At 32.7% G+C, this 27,376-nt stretch overlaps 1 protein-coding gene and 1 long non-coding RNA gene across 5 annotated transcripts in view; one reads left to right on the forward strand and one right to left on the reverse strand.

Annotated features, from left to right (window-relative positions):
- Window positions 1-2,234: 2,234 nt before the first annotated feature.
- Window positions 2,235-27,376, reverse strand: part of LOC143233742 (uncharacterized) — a 39,991-nt gene continuing 14,849 nt past the window's right edge. For all 3 annotated transcript variants that reach the window (XR_013018293.1, XR_013018291.1, XR_013018294.1), the window contains one exon: window positions 2,235-2,581. This is a non-coding gene — a long non-coding RNA (uncharacterized LOC143233742). The remainder of the gene's footprint in view (window positions 2,582-27,376) is intronic.
- LOC143233741 (eukaryotic elongation factor 2 kinase-like) lies at window positions 2,431-20,251 on the forward strand. Of its 2 annotated transcripts, none has more exons than XM_076470326.1 (12): window positions 2,431-2,641; window positions 4,806-4,981; window positions 5,950-5,987; window positions 7,083-7,251; window positions 8,138-8,287; window positions 8,711-8,971; window positions 9,713-10,063; window positions 10,517-10,651; window positions 12,015-12,206; window positions 14,187-14,302; window positions 15,104-15,276; window positions 15,541-20,251. In XM_076470326.1, exons 1-12 carry the CDS (start codon window positions 2,431-2,433, stop codon window positions 15,648-15,650), a joined length of 2,082 nt encoding a protein of 693 aa, XP_076326441.1. In that variant the 3' UTR covers window positions 15,651-20,251. The 2 variants fall into 2 exon arrangements, with proteins under 2 accessions (XP_076326441.1, XP_076326442.1); XM_076470327.1 differs by having other exon boundaries at window positions 9,716-10,063.

The raw sequence follows: 27,376 nt of genomic DNA on the forward strand, positions 1-27,376 counted from the left end.
ACAGACAAACAAAACAATGTTTACTTCAGTGCTCGAATCCAAAACAAACCTTTGGCAACTGGGTCTAAAAATCATCAGAGTCTCGAAAGACTAACCGGAGGCGTTCAGAAATTGTAGTTTCAATTTCGCCCTAAACCTGAAAATTGATATGCGAAAAGGACGGATGAAACTGCAGTGACAGAGTGATATATGAGTGCACGTAAAATCGTTGTTCTCAGAATTTTGAGAACGTTTTGTTTTATAGGAACTACCTTTATGATCGCTTGCTTTCTGTAAAGTGACCAAGGTTATCATATGAAATGAGGCCGTATTTGAAATCCTGAATAAATATGTTTGAACATTTTGTAATAAATACACGTATGTAAATATGACAAACAAGAATCCGTGACCTCTTATGAATAAAAGACCTTAAATACACATCATCTTTACGCCCTAGGTAACGAGTTGGCTCCACGTAATGGTCCTTTCATAAAGTTAGGTTATAGATTTGTAAAATATAACTTGAATTTAAATTGTTTATGTGAAGTATTGCCTCTTTATTGGCAAGTAGCTTGTCCTTGTACTGTTAAGTTGTACATATTTCTGAAATATATCAGCGATAATAGTTTTCTGGTAATTGTTATTAAACCAACTACCTCAAGAATATACGTATGTTAGCGCCTTCCTTTTCAAATGCCATAAATGTACAGGTTATGAGTGGAGACGACCGGGTCATGTGTAGTTTACATTGTTTGGTCTTCTTAACAACCTAACCGTTTTTCTACGTGTTTGTGTGTACGTGTATATAAAGGAGTAATGTGGAATAGAGTGTTAGGTTGGTATGGTATTCAGAGATGAATGCTATAAAAAATTTGTCTGACATTGTTTTTTGTGCTGATGCTATAAGCCTACTTATGTAAGCTGTAAAACAGGTTTGTGAGTATCACGTGACTCGCATATTTAGTTAACCAACGCCCTGTTTTTTCTTACAAATAAATATTTCATGTTCCAACCATAAAAAGGGGCCGTAATATATTTACAGTCGTTTTCTTTTAACACGTATTTCGTGTTTCATACTTCGTGGACCAATAATCTGAACTACACCTATTTCTTGGACCAGTTATCAAATATGTTGAATTAACGTACATCATCATTAATTACAAAGGAAAGTCCATCATTGGCTGTCAGTCTTTTCACAAAGCTTACCACCTGAGAAAATGTGGGGGTATTTTTCAGAAGAAGTGGAATAATGAGATTCTTAACAGGACAGTTGGGGGGGGGGACTCAACGACTTAGACTTCAGGAATTTCCCTTTTTTAGTGTCTCCATCTCTTGGAAAGTAATCTTTCATCATATTCTAACAAAGTCAGAAAATATCAACATTTTCTCTCAGACTAGTTGTCCTTGTAATCTCTATTCTGAAGTATATCAAGGCTCCATGTGTAACACTAGCTATCTAATTGTACATATTTTATTATATTGATGAAATATATACAAAGAAGCTTGTAAATGCAAATTTATGCCTAAAGGGAAAATTTTTCTCTCTGTACAGGGGAGAGACTGGTGTTTTTCCTATTATTTAGTTTCTGTTGTTACCAGAGTTTTTTAATCCGTGTGAGACAATTTACTGAATAACCCTGGTTATTGTAAACAGTGGCATATTCAGGTGGGGGCGAGGCTCAGCCTGAAGGCTAATAATCTTAATGGGAGTCCATTGATAATTTTATTTTATGTAAAATTTTATGGGATGTAGGGCCCACACAACTTTAAATCTGTCATTGGTTCTAGACAATTTACTAAATAACCTTGGTTATCCTAAACAATCTACTGAATAACCCTGGTTATCCTAGACAGTTGACCAAATAACCTTGGTTATCTTAGACAATTTACCAAATAACCATGGTTATCCTAAACAGTCTACTGAACAACCTTGGTTATCTTAGACAATTTACCAAATAACCCTGGTTGTTGTGAAATTCTGGAAATATCTTGTGGAGGTGATCTAGATTGAACATTTTAATTGTCTTGTAGAGGTGATCTAGACTGATTGTCTTCATCACTGTATTGATATAATGTTTTGAGCATATTTTATAAATATGTGCAGACATTGAGTTAATGATGACATATTTTTGGAACACATACATATAGAGAAGAATGGATTTTCTTTCTATACACAGCTGTTCCTATAATAATAATATGTGAGGTTTAGTTGGAACTAAGTACAAGTGAGCAGACAGTAAGTAACGTGAAAAAGCCATCTTTCAAAGTGAACCCACATTTGTATTTTTCACAGTATGGTTTCTGTAGTATTAATTCTGATAACAAAGACAACAATGGAATGAATCAAGTACAGAACAGTTTTATAATATCTTTGTATGTTTGCAGCACCAACGACTGTTTACTAGCAGCTGAAATTTCTTTCTTCTTTTTGACATCATCAAATCATCCATCATGGAAGAAAATTCTGGCAGTATGCACTTGATCCTTCATCCTCTAGACTTATCAGATATCAACCAGAACCAGTGTTCTTGGCCACCCCAGGTTAGCGATGATGAGAGCAATGAATCAGTCTCATTCAAGGACAGTCCAATATTTTCTGTTGCTATGGGAATGAAAAGAAAACGAAATATGAGACAGAAAAAGAATGAACAAAATGCCAAACGTTAGTATGATAAATACCTCTTGAAATCTTGTTAGTTTTAATGAAAGTGAAGAAAATAATCAATTTAACTGTAGTTTAAAACAAGAGGTCTCCAGTTTGGTTTGGGTTTTGTTTTTGAAACTGATGGTCAGGAAGCAAAGTCATAACAGGTTATGGAGTCTAAAAGTTTCTACTATCATAGTTCACTGAGTTTAAACTTAATTACATGTATGTGTAGGCAAAGTCATCAATTGACTTTTGTTGAAATAAAAAAACTAAGGTAAAGTTAAGACCAAAGATTTACTTGATGTCCACCCAGTGAGGTATAATATTAGTAAATACCATTTACTGTTGAAGGATTAAAAGAGTTCTAGCCATAGTTCATGTAGTGATATGTGAATAGATATCATTTTTAACAGTTGGTAAATAAAATAATTTTTTCAAGGGAAAGTTTTGTGGTTTTGAACGAGAGAGAGAGAGAGAGATACTTTTGATTTAAACTATCATTTCTTGTATTACTGCTTTCAAAACTTAAATGGAGAATGAAGGTCAAAGATAGTTGATTTTGATTTTTACATTCATTAGTTTCTTGATTTGTTTACATGAAAGGTTTCAAGAAGAAACTTTTTGTTATCATTTTAAAGAATCAGCTGTTAGACAACTTCTAATAGAAACATCTATAAATTTTCTTTAGTTCCGTCATTAACAACTTCAGGTGTGGTTTATTGTCATCTTTAGTTCTTAACTTTAACTACAGTGTTTTTCTCACACTTCTGACAAAGTCTTGTAGCACAAAATACACTCTGAAATGTTTGTTTTACAAACCTATGGTTTTAAATGTATAAAAATTTGTATACAAAGGAACACCTTTATACCTACATTAATAAATATAATCCAACATCTAAGCACACCTTCTACATTCCTACACTCAATTACACGACCACCTTCAAATATTTGGTCAGCTATCAGTCAGTTACCTCTTTCTTTCTTTGTGAACCTGACAATGACCAAAGAAGGTCAAAATGTTGTTTGCTCCTCTGCATAGAGCTTTCTCTACCCATACCAACCATTTTTACATATATATTTGTCTTTACAAGTGGGTTTTCTCTTCATCATGGATTACCAAGTGAAGTGTTTTATGCTACCTCTGAACGGTGTCTTAAATGCTGTGTCACTAGATTTAATTACCCTCCTTGAATTACCACGCAAAGTGTTTTATACAACCTATGAACTGTGCTGTAAACACTGTCATTAGGTCTAATTACCCTCCTTGAAGTGCCAAGTGAAGTGTTTTATACTGTCTCTGAACTGTATTTTAAATACTTTATCTTTTTTGTTTATATATATATAGGAACAAAAATAAATCAGGAGGAGGAAAAGCGTTTTTATTTGTCCACCTTCTGAACACTGTATATATTAACATTACATGTTATGAACTGAGTAATAATCAACCAGTCTGGTTGATCTTGTACAACTCCAAAATTAAATTTAATAGATAAAACTTGTTTTTGTTTTTAAATGAAAATGTTTGAGAAGACAGTACGGTAATAAGGCATCTTTGTAACTAAAATAGTTTGTTAGGAAGGCTACTTTGATACATTAAGAATCTAAAATAAACTATTAGCAGTTGCTTCAGCTGAAATTATGTTTTTCATGGCAATTTGTGTATTGTTGAAATATGTTCAGTATCTACTTGAAATTTCAAGTTTTCTGTGAAGTCATCTTAAATTTTGAAACTGACTTATGTGTGTTTTACATCAATCATTTAGTGAAATTAAATATTATTCAATAATCAATGACTATTGTAAAGAGCAAAGGAGAAAACAAGGTAAAAAAATGAACCACTTCAACATTATAAATGAAGACATGATTACGACAAAACTCTAGCTAACACTTAACTGGTCTGTGTGTACAAGGCAAATTGAAAAACATGGAGAAAGAAAGAAAGAAATACATTTTTAGTAGTTTGTTGAAGTAATTAGTATGTTCATATAATGTAGCATAAATGTGGTTTTTTTGTTAAATATGAAATAATTCAGTTTTATATTCAGGAAACACTGGTCCTAAGTATTAGATTCATGAGTGAAGGTTTGTGTTTAAAATCATATATAATAAGTTTTGAATGTGGCATGTTCAGGTTATTTTTAGTTAAGGATCATTTGAGTTTTGTGTTAATACTGTGCAGCCAGGGCAACAAAGTATCACTGGAAGGTGGCAGTACAGAAAGCTCTCTACATGGAAGACCCTTGGAAGGAGTTTCACTTAGAGGAATTGGAGGTGGAAACAGCTGTTCGTTACCGCTACAATGCCCTCTGTAAAAAGTGGGTGGTGGACAAAGTTATTATAAAGATGGCCAAAGAGGTACATTAGTAAAATAATGACAGGTTAACCTGTTTTAAAACTCTTGGTACTAAATACACATTGTGGTATCTCTTGCCCATATAATTTTTAAGTGCATCATAAAATCATATGATGAATTAAATGATTCATTTTTTTAAATTCTGAAATGCTTTAACTTACAAAATGGAAAATGTTTTAATATAGAAGTTTGGTTCTCATTTTAGTTAGATTTAATGTACAGAATTTCAGTTTTAAGATGTTATTGTATTTGCATTTTTTTCCAATCAACCACTATTTTACACTTTAACCATTCTATTCAAGGTGTAACTTTTATCCAGAGTTTTACTGTAATTTACTTTGTAAATTCTAAGAAAGTGAATAGTGGCTGAACTTAACTTTGGAAGTAGCACTCTTTTTTAAATGTTTCAGTCATGTTTATTTATTGCTCCTTGGTCTGTCTTTTTAACTTTACATATATATACACTTGCTAAACCTTTGCTATTAATCTTATCTTTCATAAACTGTTTGTTTTTATCATTCCTTGAACTGTTTTGAAGTTTTGATGTATATTTATTTGCTAAACACAACATACTAAGATTTCATAATAAATTATGAGCTATTTTCTAGCAACACATTGTGGCACCTTAACCTTTGAATCATATCATAGCTGTTGTTGTGTTACAAGTAAACCTTCCTTACCGTAGCTCGTGTTGTGCCACAAGTAAGCCTTCTTTACCGTAGCTCGTGTTGTGCCACAAGTAAGCCTTCCTTACTGTAGCTCGTGTTGTGCCACAAGTAAGCCTTCCTTACCGTAGCTCGTGTTGTGCCACAAGTAAGCCTTCGTTACCGTAGCCCTTGCTCTGCTACAAGTAAACCATTCCTTACCCGTAGCCCTTGCTCTGTTACAAGTACATCTTTTGTTTTGTGTCATTATATGACATTTATCAAGTGTATAAATTAAATCCTGATGATTGATTTTTCTGTTTCAGCCTTTTAACCATGGGGCTATGAGGTCATGTTACAGAGTGTGAGTACAAGTTTTTTAAGTACTGAATTAGTAGATAATCTTTCATCAAATGTCTATCATACACAGAGGAGTTCACTGTTAAATAAACTGGGTAAAGAGACTACATCTTATTATACACGTTAAAAGTTGTTTTAGCTTAATTGTATGCTAGGAAAACAACTCGTATGACATTCAGGTCAATTAAGATGTCAGGTTTGTTTAATTAGATCAAAGACAACTTGACCCAATAGTTTGTTTTTTGTTGCTACAAATCTAGGTACGTTGTTTTTTTTAGCTAGAATAACTGAGTGAATGAATGTACCTGGTGATTTTGTGTAAGCCATGTGGATCTTAGCATTCCTTTTGAATTGTTATGCTAAAAAAAAGGAAATAAAATGCATTTTTAATTATCTGGTTTTAGGAATTTAAATAATCATGAAAGGTGGTTTGAGTAATTATTTTCGTAATATATTCCCTAAAGTTTTTGAAAATGCATTCATTAATTAGTGTAGCATCCAGTTTACTATTTAACTTATGTTTTGCTATTAAGATTTAAGAGTTACTTGTGTTTCACACGTGCACATAAGGGTGTAAACAGTACAATACCTTATTCCTACATATCTAAGTAATGTTAAGGATTCTTCAGAAAACATGTTTTAGATTATTACTGACAATAGGTCGAAGTGAACCGAGATCATATGCTGATGATTGTGACAGGTATCTTTTTTAAAATGGAAGACATTTCAATTATCAGTAGTGTGTTATATTTGTAGAATAAAGATATTTAAAAGGTGAATTCCTGTTATTGTATTTTACAGAGGAATTCAACTATCACTTATATCTGTGTAAGATTGTTTTATGGTATGTCATATGGCATAGCTAGACAATAGTTTTCATAGATTGTTTTATGGTGAGCATGTTGTATGACATAGTTAGACAATGATCTTAATAGACTGTATTATGGTGAGTGTGTCGTATGGCATAGTTAGACAACAGTCTTAATAGACTGTATTATGGTGAGTGTGTCGTATGGCATAGTTAGACAACAGTCTTAATAGATTGTTTTATGGTGAGCGTGTCGTATGGCATAGTTACACAACAGTCTTAATATTTCAGGAAGAAGCCATCCCATGTTTCCCCTGATAACTGGGCTCATGCATCTAATTATGTTGCCAAACGATATATGGAAGATGTAGACCAGAAGATATATTTTGAAGATGTGAAATTACAGATGGATGCAAAATTGTGGAGTGAAGAGTATAATCGTCATAACCCACCGAAAAAGGTTTGTATCCACATATTTGGATTTTTTTTTATTAATTGGCATGAATCATATGGGAAGTATAAATAAAAAAAATAATATTGTATAGTTAGTTCAAATTTTTTTATTTTTATATTTAAACAAATATATTAAATGATATTAAACTTTTACCAAAGCATTATTACAATATTGTTTGAATTGATTATGTATGGGATCATTTCATTGGACCAAGCCTGTAGTGGTAAATGGATCTGGACTATAATTCTACATTTACTACGTGTATCTGTTGTCCACTTAAAGTCAGATGTGTTACAGAAGTAACTATAGTCAAGGTCATAATTGTGTAATTTCACTATTAAAGGTGGTATTTTCATTTCTTGTTGTTCTATTCATGTGTATTTCTTTTGTATAGTTGAGCTTTCTGTTTAACTTGTTCATGGATGATGCAAGCTCATACACCCTTAGGCCTTAGCGTAGCATTTGTTTCATAGTCAGACAAAATAACCAGTTCTGAATGTTTCACCACATTAACTGAAGTCATGTGTAAATTAGTTATTAATGAAGGTTATTTATTAACTTCTGTTTAGGCCAGTAAATGTTTGTCAGATACTTTCTAATGTTGTGCCTGTGAATGTGTGAATAAACTTTATATCTGTTGTCATCCTAATTCTTTAAATAACATTAAAACTTAACAAGAAATGCCCAAACAACATTTGACAGTATCTAAAGTCCTGTCAGTTAAGATGGTACATGGAGTACTGTCAACTGATATAGTACCCCTAGTGCTAAGACATGATTGAAAAACTTGAGTAAAAGACGACATTTCCACTTGCATCAAACTGTTAAATAAATATGGAAAAGCTGTCTTTTACTGTACATACTACACATGCAATTTTTGTTTTTTTAATAGGTAGACATATTCCAAATGTATGTTATAGAACTCTGCAACAGACCTGGGAAACCTCTCTACCATTTGGAGCATTACATTGAAGGGAATTATATCAAATATAATTCAAACTCTGGCTTTATTAGTAGGGAAGTACGTCGATTGACCCCTCAGGTGTGTAACTGCTTTTTACCATCTACTAGGTAGGAACTTGTATACATAATATTCTCTGCACTAAAAGTCACTTTGGTTAGTTTAAAGCCATGGATACTAAGCTAAGTAAAGCAACTGAAGGACATTTTCAATGCCCCCGTTCTTCAACACGTGTCCCTCAAAATAATGCATGAAAACCAAATGAAATTTATCTCGTAGTTTTTATTATAATGCTTTAAATGAACAATATTTTCATCATATCTTCTTCCTTTTCTCCCTTCAGTGTTTAAATAATGTGTAAAATGTAATGTTGAAGTTATCATTTGAGAATATTATTGGCAGAGCTATTTTTCAGTATTGAAATCTGTGATATTTTTGACAAATGACTTGATTTATGTTCTATGAGATTAAGTGAATAATTTTCAAAATACTGGTTTCTATTAGGCTTTCAGCCATTTTACATTTGAGCGGTCAGGTCATGAGCTAATCGTGGTCGACATTCAGGGAGTTGGTGACTTGTATACTGACCCACAAATCCACACAGTATCAGGAAAAGAATATGGGGATGGAAACCTTGGAATAAAAGGAATGTCACTGTTCTTTCACTCACATGTTTGTAATAATATTTGTCAAAGCCTTGGCCTTTCACCATTTGACCTTGCTCCATCAGAAAAGACAGTCAGTATGAAGATGATGCAGACCCAGGTATAATATTTAGTTATTTTTGTACGTTGGAGTCTCATTTGCTCAGCTGTACATCTTAAGGCTTATAACACTCAAAACTGGTTTTTGATACCTGTGATGACCACAGCACAGGTAGTCTATATAAAAAAACAGACTAATTAGTTTGGGTATAGTGTTAATTCACTGTCTTGTTTTTTTATAGACAAAGGATTGGATGATATATAAAGCGGCTGTTTCTTCACTAGGTTTGAAGAAAAGTTACGTCTGATTTATTTTATTTCAAAAAAGAATAGAATACTGTTGGTTTTATAATTTTTTTAAGTAATTTGGATAGAATGAAGGGTTATGGAAACAGTTTTTAACCTTAAATCAGTGTGATATGTATAAATGATCAAAGCTTACTAACCACGTCGATTTTATTTAGGAACAAAACCCTCATTCTTCTCTTTTATTTGTGATTTTTTACGTGATACGTGTAATAGTTTTTAGACACACTCTTAAATGGAGTAATTCACTAGTAAGTTAAGTTATCTGTTTTCTAGGTTGCCTTCCACTACAAGGTTTCATTTGGTGAACATGTTTGTTTCCAGTTTTAAAACTATATGATATTTATGTATATGTTTTGATGAGATAGGAGTACATTTTTTGTTCTTGTTATTTGAAATCATGTGCTACATTAGTGAAATATAATGGCCCCTGAAAATAAGCCCTTTCTCTCTTTGTTTGAGTTTGTAAATCAAGTTCCTTATTCTGAATCATCAGCAGTCTTGCAAAACTAAAGTTCGTGGAACAGAGGAGATTTGTATTCTTCCTTCCCAGTATGAGCGATCTCATCTGACAGAATTTCTGCGTGCTCGTACTCCAACGTTCAGTGATTCATCCCCCCCAGATAGTCCCATAGATGCTGACATTAGTGATTCCTCTCAACAACCAAGAGGTAGTGAAAGTAGCAACCGCACTATGAGCTACAGCAGCGAAGACACGGATGGTAAAGATGAGAAGAGTGAGGATGAATCGGATGACTGCTATAACCTTGGTAACAGCTCAGACTCTTGTATTAGGTCTTTACGAAGGAACAGATATGACTCTGAGAGCAGTGCCACATCAGTCGATGTAAGAATGTTTGTTAGTGTTCACATTTCTTAAAATCTGTTTATGCTCTGATAAACTAATAAAGTTAATTTGTACTTCTGTCCATAAGTTTTGATGTTTCTCAAGTTTGATATAATTCAAGTTTCTTAAAATGAACTGTTTATAGGTTTTATTTCACTTTCATTTAGTTATGTGGCCAACAGTCCTTGATTTAAATGAATGAAGTAAAAGACTTGTAAGCAACATTCTTATTAGTTGATGACAATAAGAACATTAATCCTTTTGAATAGATTGAAATACATTTGACATCTTAGAACCTATTTTAAAATCACAGTAGTGTCCATAGATTTCTTAAAAACCTCTTTTATTAGTTGATGGGATCGATGAACAGTTTAAAATTTTTTGTTATGGTTTTGGTTTTTTCTCTTGGAACAATATCTCGTGCCACAGTAAATAATGTTTTAATCTTTCCAGGAACATGAACGTGCAGCTTTCCAAAACCTACTTGCTCGTAAGTCTCGCCCTTCCTCTGTCCTTAATGAGGTCCAGCTGAGAAAGTTGATGGAAAATACTGACAACATAAAGTCAGTAATTTCTGTGCTAGGACAGGTGTAACATTATTTTAATTGTTATAGAGCATTTTATTAATTAACAAATATAGTGATTTCTATGGAATGTTGTAAGAGCCCACAAACAACTTGTGGTCAAATTACTGTTCTTATTTCAACAGTACTTCTTTAAATACATTACTTCTAGAATGATACAAAAAATTCTAATAGCAGATGCTGTTATCTGCAAGTCCCCTTGGTTAGGCCTAACATTAGTTAAATCTTTGTTCAGTTTGGTCCACATTTGATAAAGAGATAAGTTAACATTGTGACTTGCGTACATTTTCTTGCTTTAGTTTAGTTAGGGCTGAACTTTACTTAATCCCATCGATAAATAAACTTATAATGTTGTTCTATGACCTTAACATTACACCTTTTTAAAGACTAAGCTTTTGACAGGTTGCTTTATAAAATAAATTCTGTCCTTTGTTTATATTCAGTAAAATGAAGTACGTGCACATACACATTTAGATAGTAAGATGTGCACGTGTTTTCAGGATAGACAAAAACCATATATCATGATAGGTTAAGGATAGGAAAAATAATAGTTTTGGTCAGATTTTGGGTGTTGTAGGTATGGCCTTACAAAGTTAAAATGTACAGTGTGTAGTATTAAACTAATTACTTTAATCATCTTCTGTAGAAAACTTTATGAGGGAGAACATGTGGACGTATGGTCCTGTACAAGTGAGAAGTTGTTGCAAGATGCTTAAGTAAAGGTTTCATCAAACTGATTTGCATCCCTCCTTCTCTGCTGCAAGCATTCTTTGTTTTCAGATGTACTAATGTGGCGTGTAGTGGGAACATAATGGGTGGATAATGTGTATTTAAAATACATAATTTCTGTCTCGCTACTAGTTTCTGTTTTTCTTTGGGGATGGATGGAGAGTCCACCAAATGGTTAGGAGGCCATTTGGTGTTTTAGATTATGGATGATGATATAGTAATTTTTAGACTGTTCTAGGTGTTTTTATTTAGTAGGTTTCATCACTTCATGAATGGTAAATATTCTCATGCTTGAGGTTCATCTCTATTGCATTATTTACCCGGACTTCAAGTGATTTAATTTAAAGAAAAGAGGAACTTTAAACTATTTCATGCCTGTAAGTTACCTCAAAAACCACTTTCAACATCATTATGGAAGATGCTTCTATAAGACCTAGCCCCTTCTCTCCCCCAGTGTCTCATCAATAAGTTTGTAGGCTTATGTCACTAAATCTTGGGCTTTGATACCTATGGTAAGCAGAGAACAGACAGCTTATTGTGTAATTTTATGTGTAACAAAAACAGTGTAAGGATTCTTTCAAAAACAACAAATCACAAAAAGATTTTTGTATAATGTGATGAGACTTGTACGTGTCTAGGTTCATCTAGAAATGGCCAAATACCATGAACTGGGGCGATTTTTGACAGAGGATGCAGAAGAGTACGACCACGGTGCTGCCCTCTTTCACATGCAGCATGCTGCAGACTGTGGTATTATGGAGGCCATGATCACCATTGCTCGTCTCCACTTACGCCTTCAGACTAACTTATTGGTTGGAGTCTCTGTGTCTGTAAGTATTATACACACATCAATATCTATAGATGTTCTGCACCAGTCTTTTTACATAAGGTTGTATGGAAGAGGCTTAATGGAACTAGTTTTTGTGCAAGATCACATGAACAAGGTTTACTGGGTTTGATTTTCTTTAAGATCACCGGGACAAGGCTCACTGGATCAGGTTTTTTTTTGTAAGATCATGTGTAACAAGAGACTTTTATGTAAAGTCATGTGGAAGAGGTTTAAACATGTGAAATTATTATAGATGAATTTGAAACCATATAAGTGGTAGATTTTAGATAGGTTTTAAAATTCTTTCTATCAAAATGAACCAGGATTGAACCTTGGCCACAACACTACAAATCCAATCCATTTCAGGACTTCTCTCAAGGTAGCACTAGTTTAGTACCAGAAGCATTGAATATAAATTAGTTAGTTCTTAATGTATAGTAATAATAATAACAAAATTATGACTAATTATGTATTAGACTTAAGTGATTGAATAGAGTACTAATATGACACTGTTAATCCATGTTATTTAGTAAAGAATGTTTTAAATTCAGTTTTAGCACAAATAGGTTTATATTGATACCCTGTGCAAGTGTAGCAAATACTTATAAATTCAAACTAAACTTTGTGGAATTAAATCTTCTTTTTTGTGTGTGCATGTGTGTGTGTGTATCATGCACACTGTTTCATAGGTTTTACTTGTGAAATGTGCATTTTAAATGGAATTTTCAGGTAAAGAAAGAAACCTTTTGTTTTTCTGTAAAGTTTTATTCCTTAAGAAACTTTTTAATATTCAGACTTAGTCTGTTTTTTTGTATATTAAAATAAATGTTTATGGTTGGTTAATGGTATAGTATAAGAGAAAAGGGAGTCAAAAAAGAATAACCACCAAGATCTTGTCAGTGATGCTATCAAAACTATTGCTTTTACTTAAAAATTAAATTATGAAACTTTTATGGTTTATTAAACAGAGGAGAAAGGGAACAAAACATTATTACTTAGCAATGGTTAATAATTGTTGTAATAGTGTTTATACTTTGTACATTTAGTTAATCTTTCACAGACAATTATATTAATAATGAATACACGTATCATAAGTTTTTCTAAATGTGCATATGTGCTATTACCATATTGTCTAACAGAATAAATAAGGAAACACAGAAAAATGACATGGTTTGTTCCACTGTTGCTGAAAGTGTTTAGTTAATACATACACAAGACTTCTATTTCTTGAAAACTGTAGAAAATATACCTAGAGCTCAGTACAGCCAGGTGGTTAGGGTGCTTGACTCGTAATCTGATGGTTGTGGGTTTGAATCATTGTTGCACCAAAGGTGTACTCTCTTTGTCTTAGGGGGCATTATAATGTGACAGTGAATCCCACTATTCATTGGTAAAAGAGTAGCCCAATAGTTGTTAGTTGGTGGTGATGACAGGCTATCTTCCCTCTGGTCTAACACTACTCAGTTAGGGACAGCTAGTGCAGATAGTGTTCACGTAGCTTTGTGCAAAACTTCTAAACAAACAGTTATATCTAGTGAAACAATAAGTTGATGTTAAAAAATGATGGAGAGTTCTTATATTTCTTGATCTTCCCCTGAGTGATTGATGTAATTTTGAAAAGGTGTTTTAATGTAAAAGTGATGTTGGGCTGTTCCTGTTACATACATACACATAATTCTAGGACTACAGGTAACTGTTACTCTCCCATCTTTTAAAATAAAAACCAGTCCTTACCATACAATATTTATCAAACCTTCCTTTAAACTCCCTCATTTAATGACATCTGCCCCATCAGAAGACAACCCCTTCTTTGCCAGATGAACCATAAAGGAGATAAGTTGTTTTATTGTTACATGAATGATACAACAAGTCTTTTTCTTCCATTAAAAGAATGGAAATAAAAATATAGATTTAAAAGAAATTGTTTTGGCATGATAGTTATGAAAGGATGGCCTTAAATTGTTTTGATTGTTTATTACAGGATAATCTGGAAAAAGGTGTGGAATACATGCTAGAGGCTGCCAAAGGAGGCAACAGAGAAGCAATGATTTTTATGGCTAAAGCTTATGATACTGGAGAAAACCTTGGGCTTGTCAGGTGTCTTGCATTATTTATTCAGATTATTGAGAAAGGAATAGATTTTGTATAACTGTTTTCATTATTAAATGATTAACATAATAAAAATATCCTTGATGAAAATATATTGGCATTCATTGAATCAGTTACAAAGTTTGTGTCTTATTGAAGCTAAGGTTCATATTACCCTGCTAAAGCAGGTTGAAGACCAGTTGACACACATTGTGTTAGATTTCACAGTCAGTAAGTTTATTAAAATAAGCCACTGTTTTAAAAGTGTTTCTAGTTGTACAGAGCTGTTTAGTGAAGACTAAGAAAAACCATTAGTGTCTGATTAGCAAGTAAAACTACACAGTTTGGTTTCCAAATAGTTTTAGATATCAATTCATGGTGACATATGTTTTGTAAATGTTACTTAGACTTTTAAAAGAACTGTAATTAAACTAGAGTTCATAATTATCAAAGATTTGGACTAAATATAAATATGTGTAGTTAATTTAATATTTTAGTCTAACTATGAAATGTTGTAAAAGAAATATTATAATGCAGTAGTTCTTCAATTGGGTACCAGTACTGTTATCAGTGTCTCCTGCTATAATCATAACAGTTCTTTATATGGTTCAAGCACTTTATAAGTTTTAGGTTAGTCATAAATCCATTTATTAAGCTGACACTGAAATAATTAATCTCCATAGAAAATATTATTACGTAATGAATACAAGTAGCTAACATTTAGGGACTTAAAAAATTCTATGACTGAAATGACTCTGCCAACTGCTCCAAAAACTTCTAAGGAGATACAAGGACGTAATTCTCTTATAGATCTTGGAAGGAGGCAGTTTACTGGTATGATAGAGCAGTTAATATGGAGGAAACTGACGCAGGAGGAGAATTTGATGCATGCATGGACGATCCTACCTATCAACTGCTGTCACGACAAGCAGACTTGTATCGTCGGGGAGGATTTGGCCTTGAAAAGGACCTTAACAGAGCAGGTGAGCATGTGAGAAGAACAGATTCTTATATGTAAGTGATAGTATCAGTGTCAGGTTCTGTACGCATGCTGATAAAGTGTCAGTTTCGGTACGTGCACTGGTAAAGTGTCAATGTCGGGTTCTGTACGCGCACTGATAAAGTGTCAGTTTCGCTACGTGCACTGGTAAAGTGTCAATGTCGGGTTCTGTACGCGCACTGTTAAAGTGTCATGTTGTGAACCATATATTTTTACAACAGTAATATTGTGTTTTCCAATCCTCCAGGTGAATTGTATCAGGAAGCTGCTAATGCTGCGATGGTAGCTATGAAAGGTCGACTGGCCAACAAGTTTTACGTGCTGGCAGAAGAAGCATGGGGTGAAGTGGAAGAGTAGTTCTTCCACAGATAACTTGTAACCTTGCAAGTAGCTTTGAATACATTCCAGATTGGATTGTTGATATTGCTTCAGTCCTACACATTAAAACACTGTAGTTTACTGCAAGGTTGTTCAAGTGATTCTTCATAGCCTGACATAAGTGTAAGAAAACACAACCCTGTAGATAGGATGAATTGTTGAATATATATAGTACTGTCTGTATATCTGTGTTATGATATGAGATACTTGTGAAATAATAGTAGTTTATCTGTATATAAGTGATCTATGTAGTGAAATGGACTAGTTTCAAAAAGTGAAACCCAGAGAAACAAACTTTTAAAATCAGTGTTGAAGATGCAGATGGAACGTGGAATGATTTATGAAATTACATTCTGAATGTATAATCAAAAAATATAAAGACTGAAAGTTACTGAAGATTATAGTAGTTTGGAAGAAGATTGGTGGAACTAGCTTTAAAAAATGTGTTCCTGGAATTTGTTACTTATGTTTGGATAAAAATAAACAGGTATAGAATTTGTAGATTTAATATTATAGCATGCTGGTGTGGAAGGTTATTACAGTTTAGCACTGATCTTGAGAACTTTTCGGAGAGACAGTTATGAGATAGTCAGTGGCTTATATTTGGGTAATTGGAAATTCAAGACTGTATTAAAATAAAATAAATTATGACAGTCAGTTTGTTACTTCATGTTCATTTGTATTGTGTTTTTCAGCCATACTGGATGTTTCCACAGTTTTTGCTTGTGAAATATATTTCAAAGTATTTCTGATTTACTCTAAGAAGTTCTTTAATATTGTACATACACTAATACATCCCACAGTTACTTGTCTTATCTTTTTAAGTGTAAGATTGCAAGTGACTTACACCTGTGTTCTGTATCTGGAAGAAATTATGTGGATGGATATTTAAAAGTTCATTAGAGCAACCTTCATTAAACTCTTAATACAAAAATCACAGATAGTTCTGGTCTTTTTAATTTACTTTGGAGTGGTACGAAATATGTTAAACAAAATATTCATGGACTTCAGTTACAACAGATGTCACAGGCAGATGGTTTTGTGACATGCAGTTCAACTGTCTTAAACTGGTAATTGAGTGTTATGAAGTGTTAGTTTGGTACATCCTTAGTTTCGTCTCTTGTAGTTTGATATTTCTTCTGTAGTGTATGTATGTGAACTTTACTGGTGATCAACAAAATGTGCATGCTAGCCAAATGTGATGTGTGACAGAGATATGGCAACTTTAGAAAAGACTCGTTTTCTGTAAATATCACCTATCTTCTGCTAGTTGCATAGATCAATCAAAGTGATTGATAGAGGAAATATTTATATTGATGTGAACGTTTACTTTGTAAGAACGACGCAGGCTTACGTAAAATTTTGATGGGAACGTTTACCTTGTAAGAACGACGCAGGCTTACGTAAAATTTTGATGGGAACGTTTACCTTGTAAGAACGACGCAGGCTTACGTAAAATTTTGATGGGAACGTTTACCTTGTAAGAACGACGCAGGCTTACGTAAAATTTTGATGGGAACGTTTACCTTGTAAGAACGACGCAGGCTTACGTAAAATTTTGATGGGAACATTTACTTTGTAGGAATGATCCAGGCTTGTGTAAATATGTAATATTGTTCCTTGTTTCTGTTTGTGTCCTACATACAGTTTTTGTTTGTAAATATGTTTTGAGGAAAAGTCTTTTTTTAAGTGCAGTCTAACTGTAGTAGTTTTTAATAATTTGTATGTGTTTTAAATTTGTTTCTTTATGAAGCATTGCTATCATAAATTTTTATTATCATTTCCTTCATAATGTTTACGATGTGTCATTGCAATGGTTTATTAAAAGATAATAGCCCTTGCTAATTTTCAGTTTCTCACTTTCATGCCTAAAATGTTTTACCTGTTTACTTGAATTGGTAATGTATATTATGATTTTAACATATTATCTTTTACCTGTTTATTTCAATTTTTAATGTATATTATTATTTTAATATATTACCTGACTAACCTAATCTGTTTTCCTGACTATAATGTGCACTGTATTTCATAGTAATTTTTTTATGGTAATTGTATTTTTTTACCATCTATTGTTTACTGCAGGTAAAACTTTGTGTAAGGCTTTGGGTTTCATTCTTTACTATAGGGTAAGTTTTGTAGGTTTCATTATTTACTGTCAACATGTGAAATGGCCCTGTGGTGAGCTATAAAATTTGAATTTGACAAACATGGTTCTGATGTGTGTGTAATGCCACAAAATATTGTATTCTCTAATTTGTGAGTGCATAATAAGAGTTACAGGCAATACCATAGTGTGTATTTCAGGTAGTAGGGTGCTATTGAATGAGATTTTCCTTCTCATAAATAGCCCAAAGTCTGATATGGCCCCAAATAAATGTAGTAGCTTTGCCAAAAGTATAATACCATGATGTTAGATTTCAATTTTTTGGTTATTATAAAATGCAACATTTGTTTAACAGTATTCAAAGTAGTTAAATAAGCTCTCAATTGTAATATTTCTTACTACTATACTACCTTCTGTAAAATTACTGGAAATTCAGGAAATACCAAGTAAAGTTTGTCATGTCACTGTCTGTTCAGCATCATACCACTGTACTACCTTGTGTAAAATTACTGGAAGTTAGTCATGTCACTGTGTGTCTTACACATTCTATGGTCACTTATTTCTGTTTATCAAGTGCACATAGCCTTGATTTTATAGGGCAGTAACTCTCTCAGGTCTCAGTCTTTTGTTTATATAAAGTAAAGCAACACGTATATATTAGAAAACATAACTGTTTAATGCATGGGGTGACACACTGGTCTGCAGGGATCAGATCTGTAATCTGTCCTTTGTATGACACTTCCTGAGACACCCTAAAGGTACTTAAAGGTACGTTTGGTAGATTTCAAGGACATATGTGGGGGGTTCAGAGAGGAATATGAGCTTGTGTATAGGTTATATTCTAAATCAGAAAAGGTCTAAAATAGGGACATACAGGCAAATGTTGTACCTTATATGTGTACACAAGTATGAAAATTATGGAAAACAAGCTAAAAAATAAAATACATAAGGAGGTCAGATATAAAAGCAAAAAATAAAATATCTTTAAACATTTATTATAATTTACAGTTTATGTTAAGCAAGATGTTAATGGAATGAGTTTTATTAAGATATTAAGGATAAGTTTGGGTCTGTATTAAAACTTATTACCTTAATTGTTTGTTTTTTAAGATTCTCTGAAAACATTATTTGATTTGAATAATATTGTAGTCTTGTGGCATATTTTATTGTTTTTGACACTTAACCATCTTTATTATAGTTTAAACTTTATATTAAAAATTACAAGTTGTGTATTTGAGATATATATCCATACTTGTTTTATACTGAAGTTATAAATATCGTTACATTTGTTTTTCTGGTTCTGTCATCATGTGAATAATGCTTTTCTTAACTGTGATGAGTTACGTGTTCTGGATCCTTATGGTTAAGTTATGTAAACTCTTTCAACATGAAAGATGTATAATTGTTTAAGATGAGTAGCTCTTGTATTTTAATTAACATTGTTAATAGCCAGCAAATTATTTTATTTGGGAAGCTAGTGTATACAGTTTTCAATAAGCTGGCTTAAGAGACCTATAAATGAGATGGGAATTTATGAAAAGAACCATAGGTTCATATCCTTAAATATGAATGTATTTCTATGGAATAGATACTAGGTCTGCAACCTCTGACACTTGTGATGATATTATGCCAAATATCTAACCTTACATCCAATTAATACATCAGTATTTCTCATTCCATTTCTCAGTGACAATATATCTCGTTTAATCCACGAAAATACTTTGTAAAGGTGTAGGTTTGTTTACCTATTACAAGTTTATGTACATGTTATGTCAGCTAAATTTTTTCAATATACTACTTATATTTGAACTAATTTTTGTTTGTATGACTTCATAATTTGTTTTTCTTATTATACTCTTGTTGTATGTAATTTCCCATATTTCAGATGGTACTTGTATAAAATGGAACTGTTTGGGTTTCTACAAAGGATTTTATTAACTTTGTACTTCTGATAGCGATCTCATTGTTAAAGCATATAAAATTAATTTGTCGGTCCTAAAAATTATCTTTCAATTCACCCACATGAGAGACCAACAACCATCTGATTCACATTTTGTTTGTGTTTGTATTTAGATATGTCAGTTTAAAAACAAAACGTTCAGGACCACTGTTTTATTTATGTAGGTAATGGTTGGAATATATAAATTTTTAGATAAAACACGTGTATTTAAATTTTTACTTCATATCATTACAGAATTATTAAAAATTAAAAATATTATTAGATGGGTTTGAAGAGAAACCTATTTTTGTCAGGATATAATATCCAGCTACTGAACTATATTTCAGAATAAAGTAAAAGGGAACCATACAGTTCTAAATTCTTGTGGCCAATCTGTAAACCTAATATCATAATTATATTATGGATGAGCTTGTATTCTGACTTGAATATCTGAAGTTTTTTAGTTTATACTGAGTTTTTATTTGGTGAATTCTATGTATAAACACTTAGAGTGAATAAAGAAAGTTTTAAAAAATACTCTTTTTTTGTGGTGAGATTTATTTTGAGTATGTTAATTTAAAGACAGTTTTTAAGGTTTAAAAAGTTTCAACTTTCAGTGGAGACCAACTTGTAACAATAAGAAACAAAAGTCAGCCATACGTATTTTACCCTTTTATATAACAGAGATTATTTCCTTCAGGTTCTGGTTGGTTGATAATATGTATATCTATATTATAAATATTATTATCTTTTTTATTACCCTATGATGGGGACAAAGAAAATTTACAACTGGGTTTGTATACAGATTAGTTTTAATCATTTGGTAAACTACAACTGATTTTGTAGACAAGGTAGTTTTAGTCATCAGGTATGACTAATGAATTTAGAACAACCATTCTGGAGGACCTATTTTAACAAGAATGAATACCCTAATCTCCTGTTTTTAATGAATTAACAGCCAGAAAGTAGTCTCATCACTTTGATGGATGTAAATTCAGGAAATATTAAGTAATGAAATGCTATATTAAATAACTATCATTATATTTTCACCTTAAATGTAACTACTTGCTAATACCATGATGAAAAAGCTATTGGTAATATATTAATAACTTATCGCATTAAGGGTACCTTTTGATTAAGCTCTGCTTGCCCTGGTGGTTAGGCCGCTCAACCTGTAATCTGAGGGTCGTAGATTTCGAATCATCATCCCAGCAAACATACTTGCCCTTTCAGTCGTGGGGGTGTTACATTGTAACAATCAGTCCCACTATTCATTAATAAAAGAGTTAGCTAGTCATCACTACCCACAGCCTCTTTTTACCCAGCCTTGCACTGCTAAATTAGGGACAGCTAGTGCAGATAACCCTCGTGCAGCTTTGCACGAAATTAAAAAACATGCTATGTACTCAATCTAGTAGTTATAGAATTCTGTTTAACAGTTAGTCAAGGTAACTGGTCAGTAGCTCTGTGGTTTGTTAGATGATTAACTTAACATACTAAGAAACCAAATAAACACAGCCATAAAGCTGTGTTCACCAGATAAAATTAACGACGAATTAGACAAAATAAAACAATACTTCATCAACATCAATAAGTTTCCTCCACAAACCGTAGAAAACATTGTACGTACACACCTAGACAAAAAGCAAAATCAACCAACAAAAGTAAATATATCTCACGAATCAAAAAATCACAAATCCATATACTGCTACAAAACAATATATTCCCGACATCAGCAGAAAAATAACCAACATTTGGCAAAAACTAGTAACAAAATATGACATTCCAGTTAATACCAAATTTATTCAAAAACCAGGCACAAAACTGAGGTCTATACTATGTAAAAACTACACTGACAAACACCACACCAACATTATTTATAAAATACAATGTGAAAACTGCCACAACTTCTATATTGGAGAAACAAGTAGAAAAATGGAAACCAGATTCAAAGAACACAAAAAGTCACCTTCACATATTTTCGAACACTGCAAATCAAATAAACATAACATTAACATAGAAAACACTCAAATACTAAATAAAGAAACAAATGCAAAATTAAAGGAGTCTTACTTATACAACAACTCAAGCTCAAAGTAAGCCAATACAAAGGAACGCCTTTATACCTATATTAGTAAATATATCCAACATCTAAGCATGCCCTCTACATTCCTACACTCAATTACACAACTGCCTTCAAACTTGTGGTCAGCTACCAGTCAGTAACCCTTTCTTTCTTTGTGAACCTGATGATGACCGAAGAAGGTGGAAACATTGTTCCCTCCTCTACATAGTATTTTCTCGTCATCACGAATCATGCAAGATATACGTCTATTTAGAGTTCGAACATACCAACAAACAATCAGTAATATCTAATTTAATATGCTTATGCAAAATCAGTGGTTTTTATTTACACTTTGAAATATGTAATTTTATAAGAGCAGCATTTTTGCTTTGATAACATACCTTCAGGTGGCACAATATACATTGTAGAAATAGCAGTGTGTGGTGAGTTAGTAGAAGGAAATGTTAAAGTAATCCTCAAAATTTAAAGTAAAATTATCTTATTGAAACCTAATTGCTGTATTGGTATTATAGTGTCAATTATTTTTAGGTCAAATTAAATGAACTACAAGTTTAATATCAGTAATGTCCTAGGCCTAAGTAATGTTATTTTAAAAGTAATTTTCAGTGATGTCGAGAAAACCTACTTGTAGAGAAAAATACCTAAATACATAAAATACCTAAATGCATTTACCAAATTATAGTTTGTTTGTTTTTTGTTTTTGCACTTCTAAGATTTATTAAGTTTGTCATAAAATGTATATACTTTTACAGACGTGTAATAATTGTACTTGTACAAACGTTTGATAATGTACATTTCCAAATTTTGCTGCAGTGCTTTTGTTGTTATTATACAGTCATTACATTTGTAGCTAGCCTGAAGAATAGATTAAAAATGACATGTTAACCATAACATTGTTAAACCTAAAGTAACAAAATTACAACTGTGATTAATTTGTCTAACAGTTACAATAGGAGGCATACCTCTTGCAGATGAGATAGAAAATAATCACACCACAGTCTTTAGCATAACAAAAGTTTAACAGTTGCTTAGATGTGGCCTTACCTTTTGTTTTCACAAGTCTTAAGTGTACAGAAGATTTGGTTACCAGATTGGATTTGAAAAGATAGAAAAAGATGGTGGATTACATCAATGGTAGATAATCAGACATTGCTATAATTGTAGAATTCTGAGCATGTTTTCATGTAATTAGGGAAAGATGGGAAGAAAGCTTTTGGTCAGGCATTGAAACTATCCTCAAAAAGGAGAGGGGTGCTACCTCGTATTCTTGAAGATAGAGTTCATCTTGGACAGTATTTTTTATAACCTTCAAGCTTCATTATTCTGTACGAGATTCATTGCAAAGGTCCAGTCATTCACCTGGTTATACACAGTTAGGTGAATTGATACTTTTACAATTCACATAGATTTTGGAAATTTATTACGGACAAAATTAAAAATTTTATCAAAGGTTAACTTAGATCTTGGAGATTTGTTATGAGGAGTTGAAATAATTTTGTTTATAAAATACACATGCTGATCACTATAAAGTGTCTTGCATCTTCTTGAAGTAATGTCAGCTCATTATGAAGTGTAATCCGAAGGTCACGGGTTTGAATCCCCATCACACCAAATCTGCTCATCCTTTCAGCTGTGGGGGTGTTATAATGTGTAGATCAATCCCATTATTCATGGTAAAAGAGTAGTCCAAGAGTTGGCAGTGGGTGGCAATAACTACTGCCTTCCCTCTAGGCATGCATTGCTAAATTAGGGACAGCTAGTGCAGATAGCCTCGTGTAGCTTTGTGCAAATTTCAAAAACAAACACTATAAAGTGTCTTGTGTTTTCTTGAGGTAATGTCAACTCACTATAAAGTGTCTTGTTTCTTCTTGAGGTAATGTCAGCTCACTATATAGTGTCTTGTTTCTTCTTGAAGTAATGTCAGCTCCAAATCAGTGGTTTAAACCTTAATGCTACTACAATAGTAAAATTTGTGTTATCTGGAATATTTATGATATAATAAATATTGTTAAAATGTGAAACTATGAAACAGGTTAAACATTAGAACAGTAAAATGACTGTTTACTGTCACAGGTGGGAATACTTGATGTGGACCTAGTATACCTCGTATGCTTAACTTAGAAGAACACGAGGTGCATCAGTGCCCTGAAGAGTTAGTTGACCTTATGTGGTGATTATTGAATAAATGTACACTGGTGTCCTGAAAGGTTAGTTGACCTTATATGGTGATTATTGTATAAATGTGCACTGGTGTCCTGCAGGATCAGTAAAACTTATCTAGTTATTTTTTAACTGTTTCCACAAGCCAGGCACCAAGGTGTTTTTGGCTAACACTTTTACCAAAGCAGGTGATTACTGCACCTTTTGAGAAACCTGGATCCATGGCTGGCCGCAAAATAGATACCAGCATTCAATGAGTAAGTGTACTGATCTTGTATTGATAATGCAGTGTTAATGCAGGAAAATAAGAAAATGGCTCGTAAGTGTAAAGTGTTTATTTGTGCTACTTGTGTAAAATGTCCCTGATGTCAATGTGGATGTACTAGTTTAGACCTGGAGGTCAAAATGACATGAAAAACAGGTGAGAAACAGTTGCAGAGCATATGGAAGGCACAAAGAAGAAAAAAGAAAGGATTGATGATACTGTTCTATTGAAGAATGAAAAAGATGAAATGTCTAGCGATACTTCTAAAGATCTTTTGGATTTTATGGCACAAAAGAAATGATGCAGATCATCCAAGAATTCACGTGTGAAAGAAAAGTATTAAAGACATTTTAGTGATGTTTCAAGAGCGTGCTGGATCAATGTTTATTTAGTTCGATGATTCTATAGTATTGAATACACAGCAACATTAAGCATTCCAAATGAAGAAGCTTAACAGAAAGCATCAAACATCTGTGCTATTGATAAGAACAATCAATTGCTTGCATTCTGCATGACTGTATTAAGGATTCTCTGCACCATGTTACTCACAGAAGATCCAGATGGTCTTATGAATATAACTGGAAATTACATTGGAAATGTGATGATACAAAGCCATTCTCATCTGTTAATGATGTAGAAATCTATTCAGACAAAAGTTATACTTAAACTGTTGTGTTAGGCAATGACATTCAAACAAGTGAAAGAGAGGTTGAAGAACAAGCCTTAGTAAGAACTAGATGGCACTTTTGTTGATTGAAGGCTGGGTTTCTGCTAGAACCTACAGTACAATCTCTCCAACGTTACTGTAAGTGAGATACACTAAAAGTGGCAGCGTAACATTGATCAAGATGATGAGAATTATCCTGATGATGTCAAGTCAAGGTGTTCGTATCTGCTCTCAAAACAAAAAACAAGAATATGAAACAATAGCCAAGAACACAAAAACTATGATTAATCTCAGCCAAGTCAACACCTCACACACATTTTCCAAGGTGGACATCTACCAACAGGACTATGTTGTTTTCTACGATGTGCTACAGAAGAAAAAACCTTGCTGTGCACTACTGAATCTGCAGTTTGTTTGAAAACCCTGTGTGTAATTTTAGTTCAGTTTGAAAATGCTGAAAATTGGGTTTTAGCTCATTCCATACTGATGTTATACATTACAGTCTGCCATACATCCCAAATCCTGGCTGTCTGGCCAGTGGAGCATATAAAACAAAAGTATACACCAGTGTTGTGTATGGTTAGTAGATGTTATATAGTGATTATTAAGTAAAATGTACACTCGTGTTGTGTAGGTTTAGTACACGTTATATAGTGATTATTAAGTAAGATGTACACCTGTGTTGTGTAGGTTTAGTAGATGTTATATAGTGATTATTAAGTAAAATGTACACCTGTGTTGTGTAGGTTTAGTAGATGTTATATAGTGATTATTAAGTAAAATGTACACCTGTGTTGTGTAGGTTTAGTAGATGTTATATAGTGATTATTAAGTAAAATGTACACCTGTGTTGTGTAGGTTTAGTAGATGTTATATAGTGATTATTAAGTAAAATGTACACTTGTGTTGTGTAGGTTTAGTACATGTTATATAGTGATTATTAAGTAAAATGTACACTTGTGTTGTGTAGGTTTAGTACATGTTATATAGTGACTATTGAGTAAAATGCACACCAGTGTTGTGTAGGGTTAATAGATGTTACGTAGTGATTACTGAGTAAAATGTACACCAGTGTTGTGTAGGGTTAGTACATGTTATGTAGTAATTATTTAGTAAAATGTACACTGGTGTTATGTAGGGTTAACAGATGTTATATAGTGACTATTGAGTAAAATGCACACCAGTGTTGTGTAGGGTTAATAGATGTTACGTAGTGATTACTGAGTAAAATGTACACCAGTGTTGTGTAGGGTTAGTACATGTTATGTAGTAATTATTTAGTAAAATGTACACTGGTGTTATGTAGGGTTAACAGATGTTATATAGTGATTATTGAGTTAAATGTGCTCCAGTGTTTTGTTGGGTTAGTAGATGTTATACAGTAACCATAATTAATTTATGAGTATTCAAATTATAAAATTTAAGAATGTAGATATTTTTCTGGGCTGTATGGGTAATTTCTGATTGTGTAAAACTCCATAATTTATGTATTGCTACTCATCGCAGCCTTTTGCCTGAATGTTTTTTGAAACTCTGTTGTCACAATAATGTATAGAATGGTTTTTAAATGATTTTCTGTCATATACCACAGTTTTTGAACACCAGTACTTCAAATTCTGTGCCGTAAGGGAGACTTATTTTTTTTACCTGTTATTACATATCTGATAGTATATATTATATAAAAATATATCCTTACACATATAACGTAATGATTATACATGTTACACTGTTTTAGACATTATTAGGTTCAAACTGACAAATTGTGCTATTTTACTGATTGTATTTTGTAAGCTTAAATATTCTATGTGCAAGTACTTGTTTTTAATTTACACATGGGTTCCAGTTTTTGAGGATCAAGATGACTGTATTCATATCCCCCTACCAACCAATCCTATCATGTCTATAGGATTTTTGTTAGGGAACAGAAATGATCCTGTTATTTGAAAAAAAAAAATGATTAGCTTTGGATCTAGTTTCCAGTGTTAACCTTTCTTTTCAGCATTTGTTCTAACAACTTTTTAAGAGCACAATGGAAAAAAAAATATATATATATATATTTTTTAAATAATCTTAGTTTATTATAAGCCTGAATTATGGTTATTTTCTTGTGCTGAATTCAAGAAACAAATAATTTTGTAGATTGTATTTCAGTAATTTATGCTGTTTGTAAGTTTAACTATGAACTCTTTGCCCAGTTAGAGTTAGCTGGATCAAACTTAGGGTGTTATGTGCATATGTCTTTATTTATATGCCATAGTATCCTAACAAGGAGGACCGAAACAAACTTAGGCATGATGGAGGTCTTGGAGTAGAGTTTTGGGCTGCTGAACCTGAATGTGACATTGGGGATTCATGGCCCCCTTATGATTCTGGGTGTGTTGTATTTGATCCTGTATTCATATCCCCCTACCAACAAGCTTGCAGGACATTTGGTCAAGTGCTAAGAGCAAGTGCCTTAATAGGGTTTGTTTTGTGCTAGGTATA

Source organism: Tachypleus tridentatus, chromosome 12 (assembly GCF_004210375.1).
Source record: "Tachypleus tridentatus isolate NWPU-2018 chromosome 12, ASM421037v1, whole genome shotgun sequence".
NCBI classification, from domain to species: Eukaryota; Metazoa; Arthropoda; class Merostomata; order Xiphosura; family Limulidae; genus Tachypleus; species Tachypleus tridentatus.

Excerpts from the sequence above, each read along its gene's own strand:
- LOC143233741 (XM_076470326.1), top strand. The coding sequence starts at position 2,431 with ATGGAAGAAAATTCTGGCAGTATGCACTTGATCCTTCATCCTCTAGAC. Across the intron at positions 8,972-9,712 it reads TGAAGATGATGCAGACCCAG|CAGTCTTGCAAAACTAAAGT; the intron begins GTATAATATTTA and ends CTGAATCATCAG. Across the intron at positions 14,303-15,103 it reads GAAAACCTTGGGCTTGTCAG|ATCTTGGAAGGAGGCAGTTT; the intron begins GTGTCTTGCATT and ends ATTCTCTTATAG.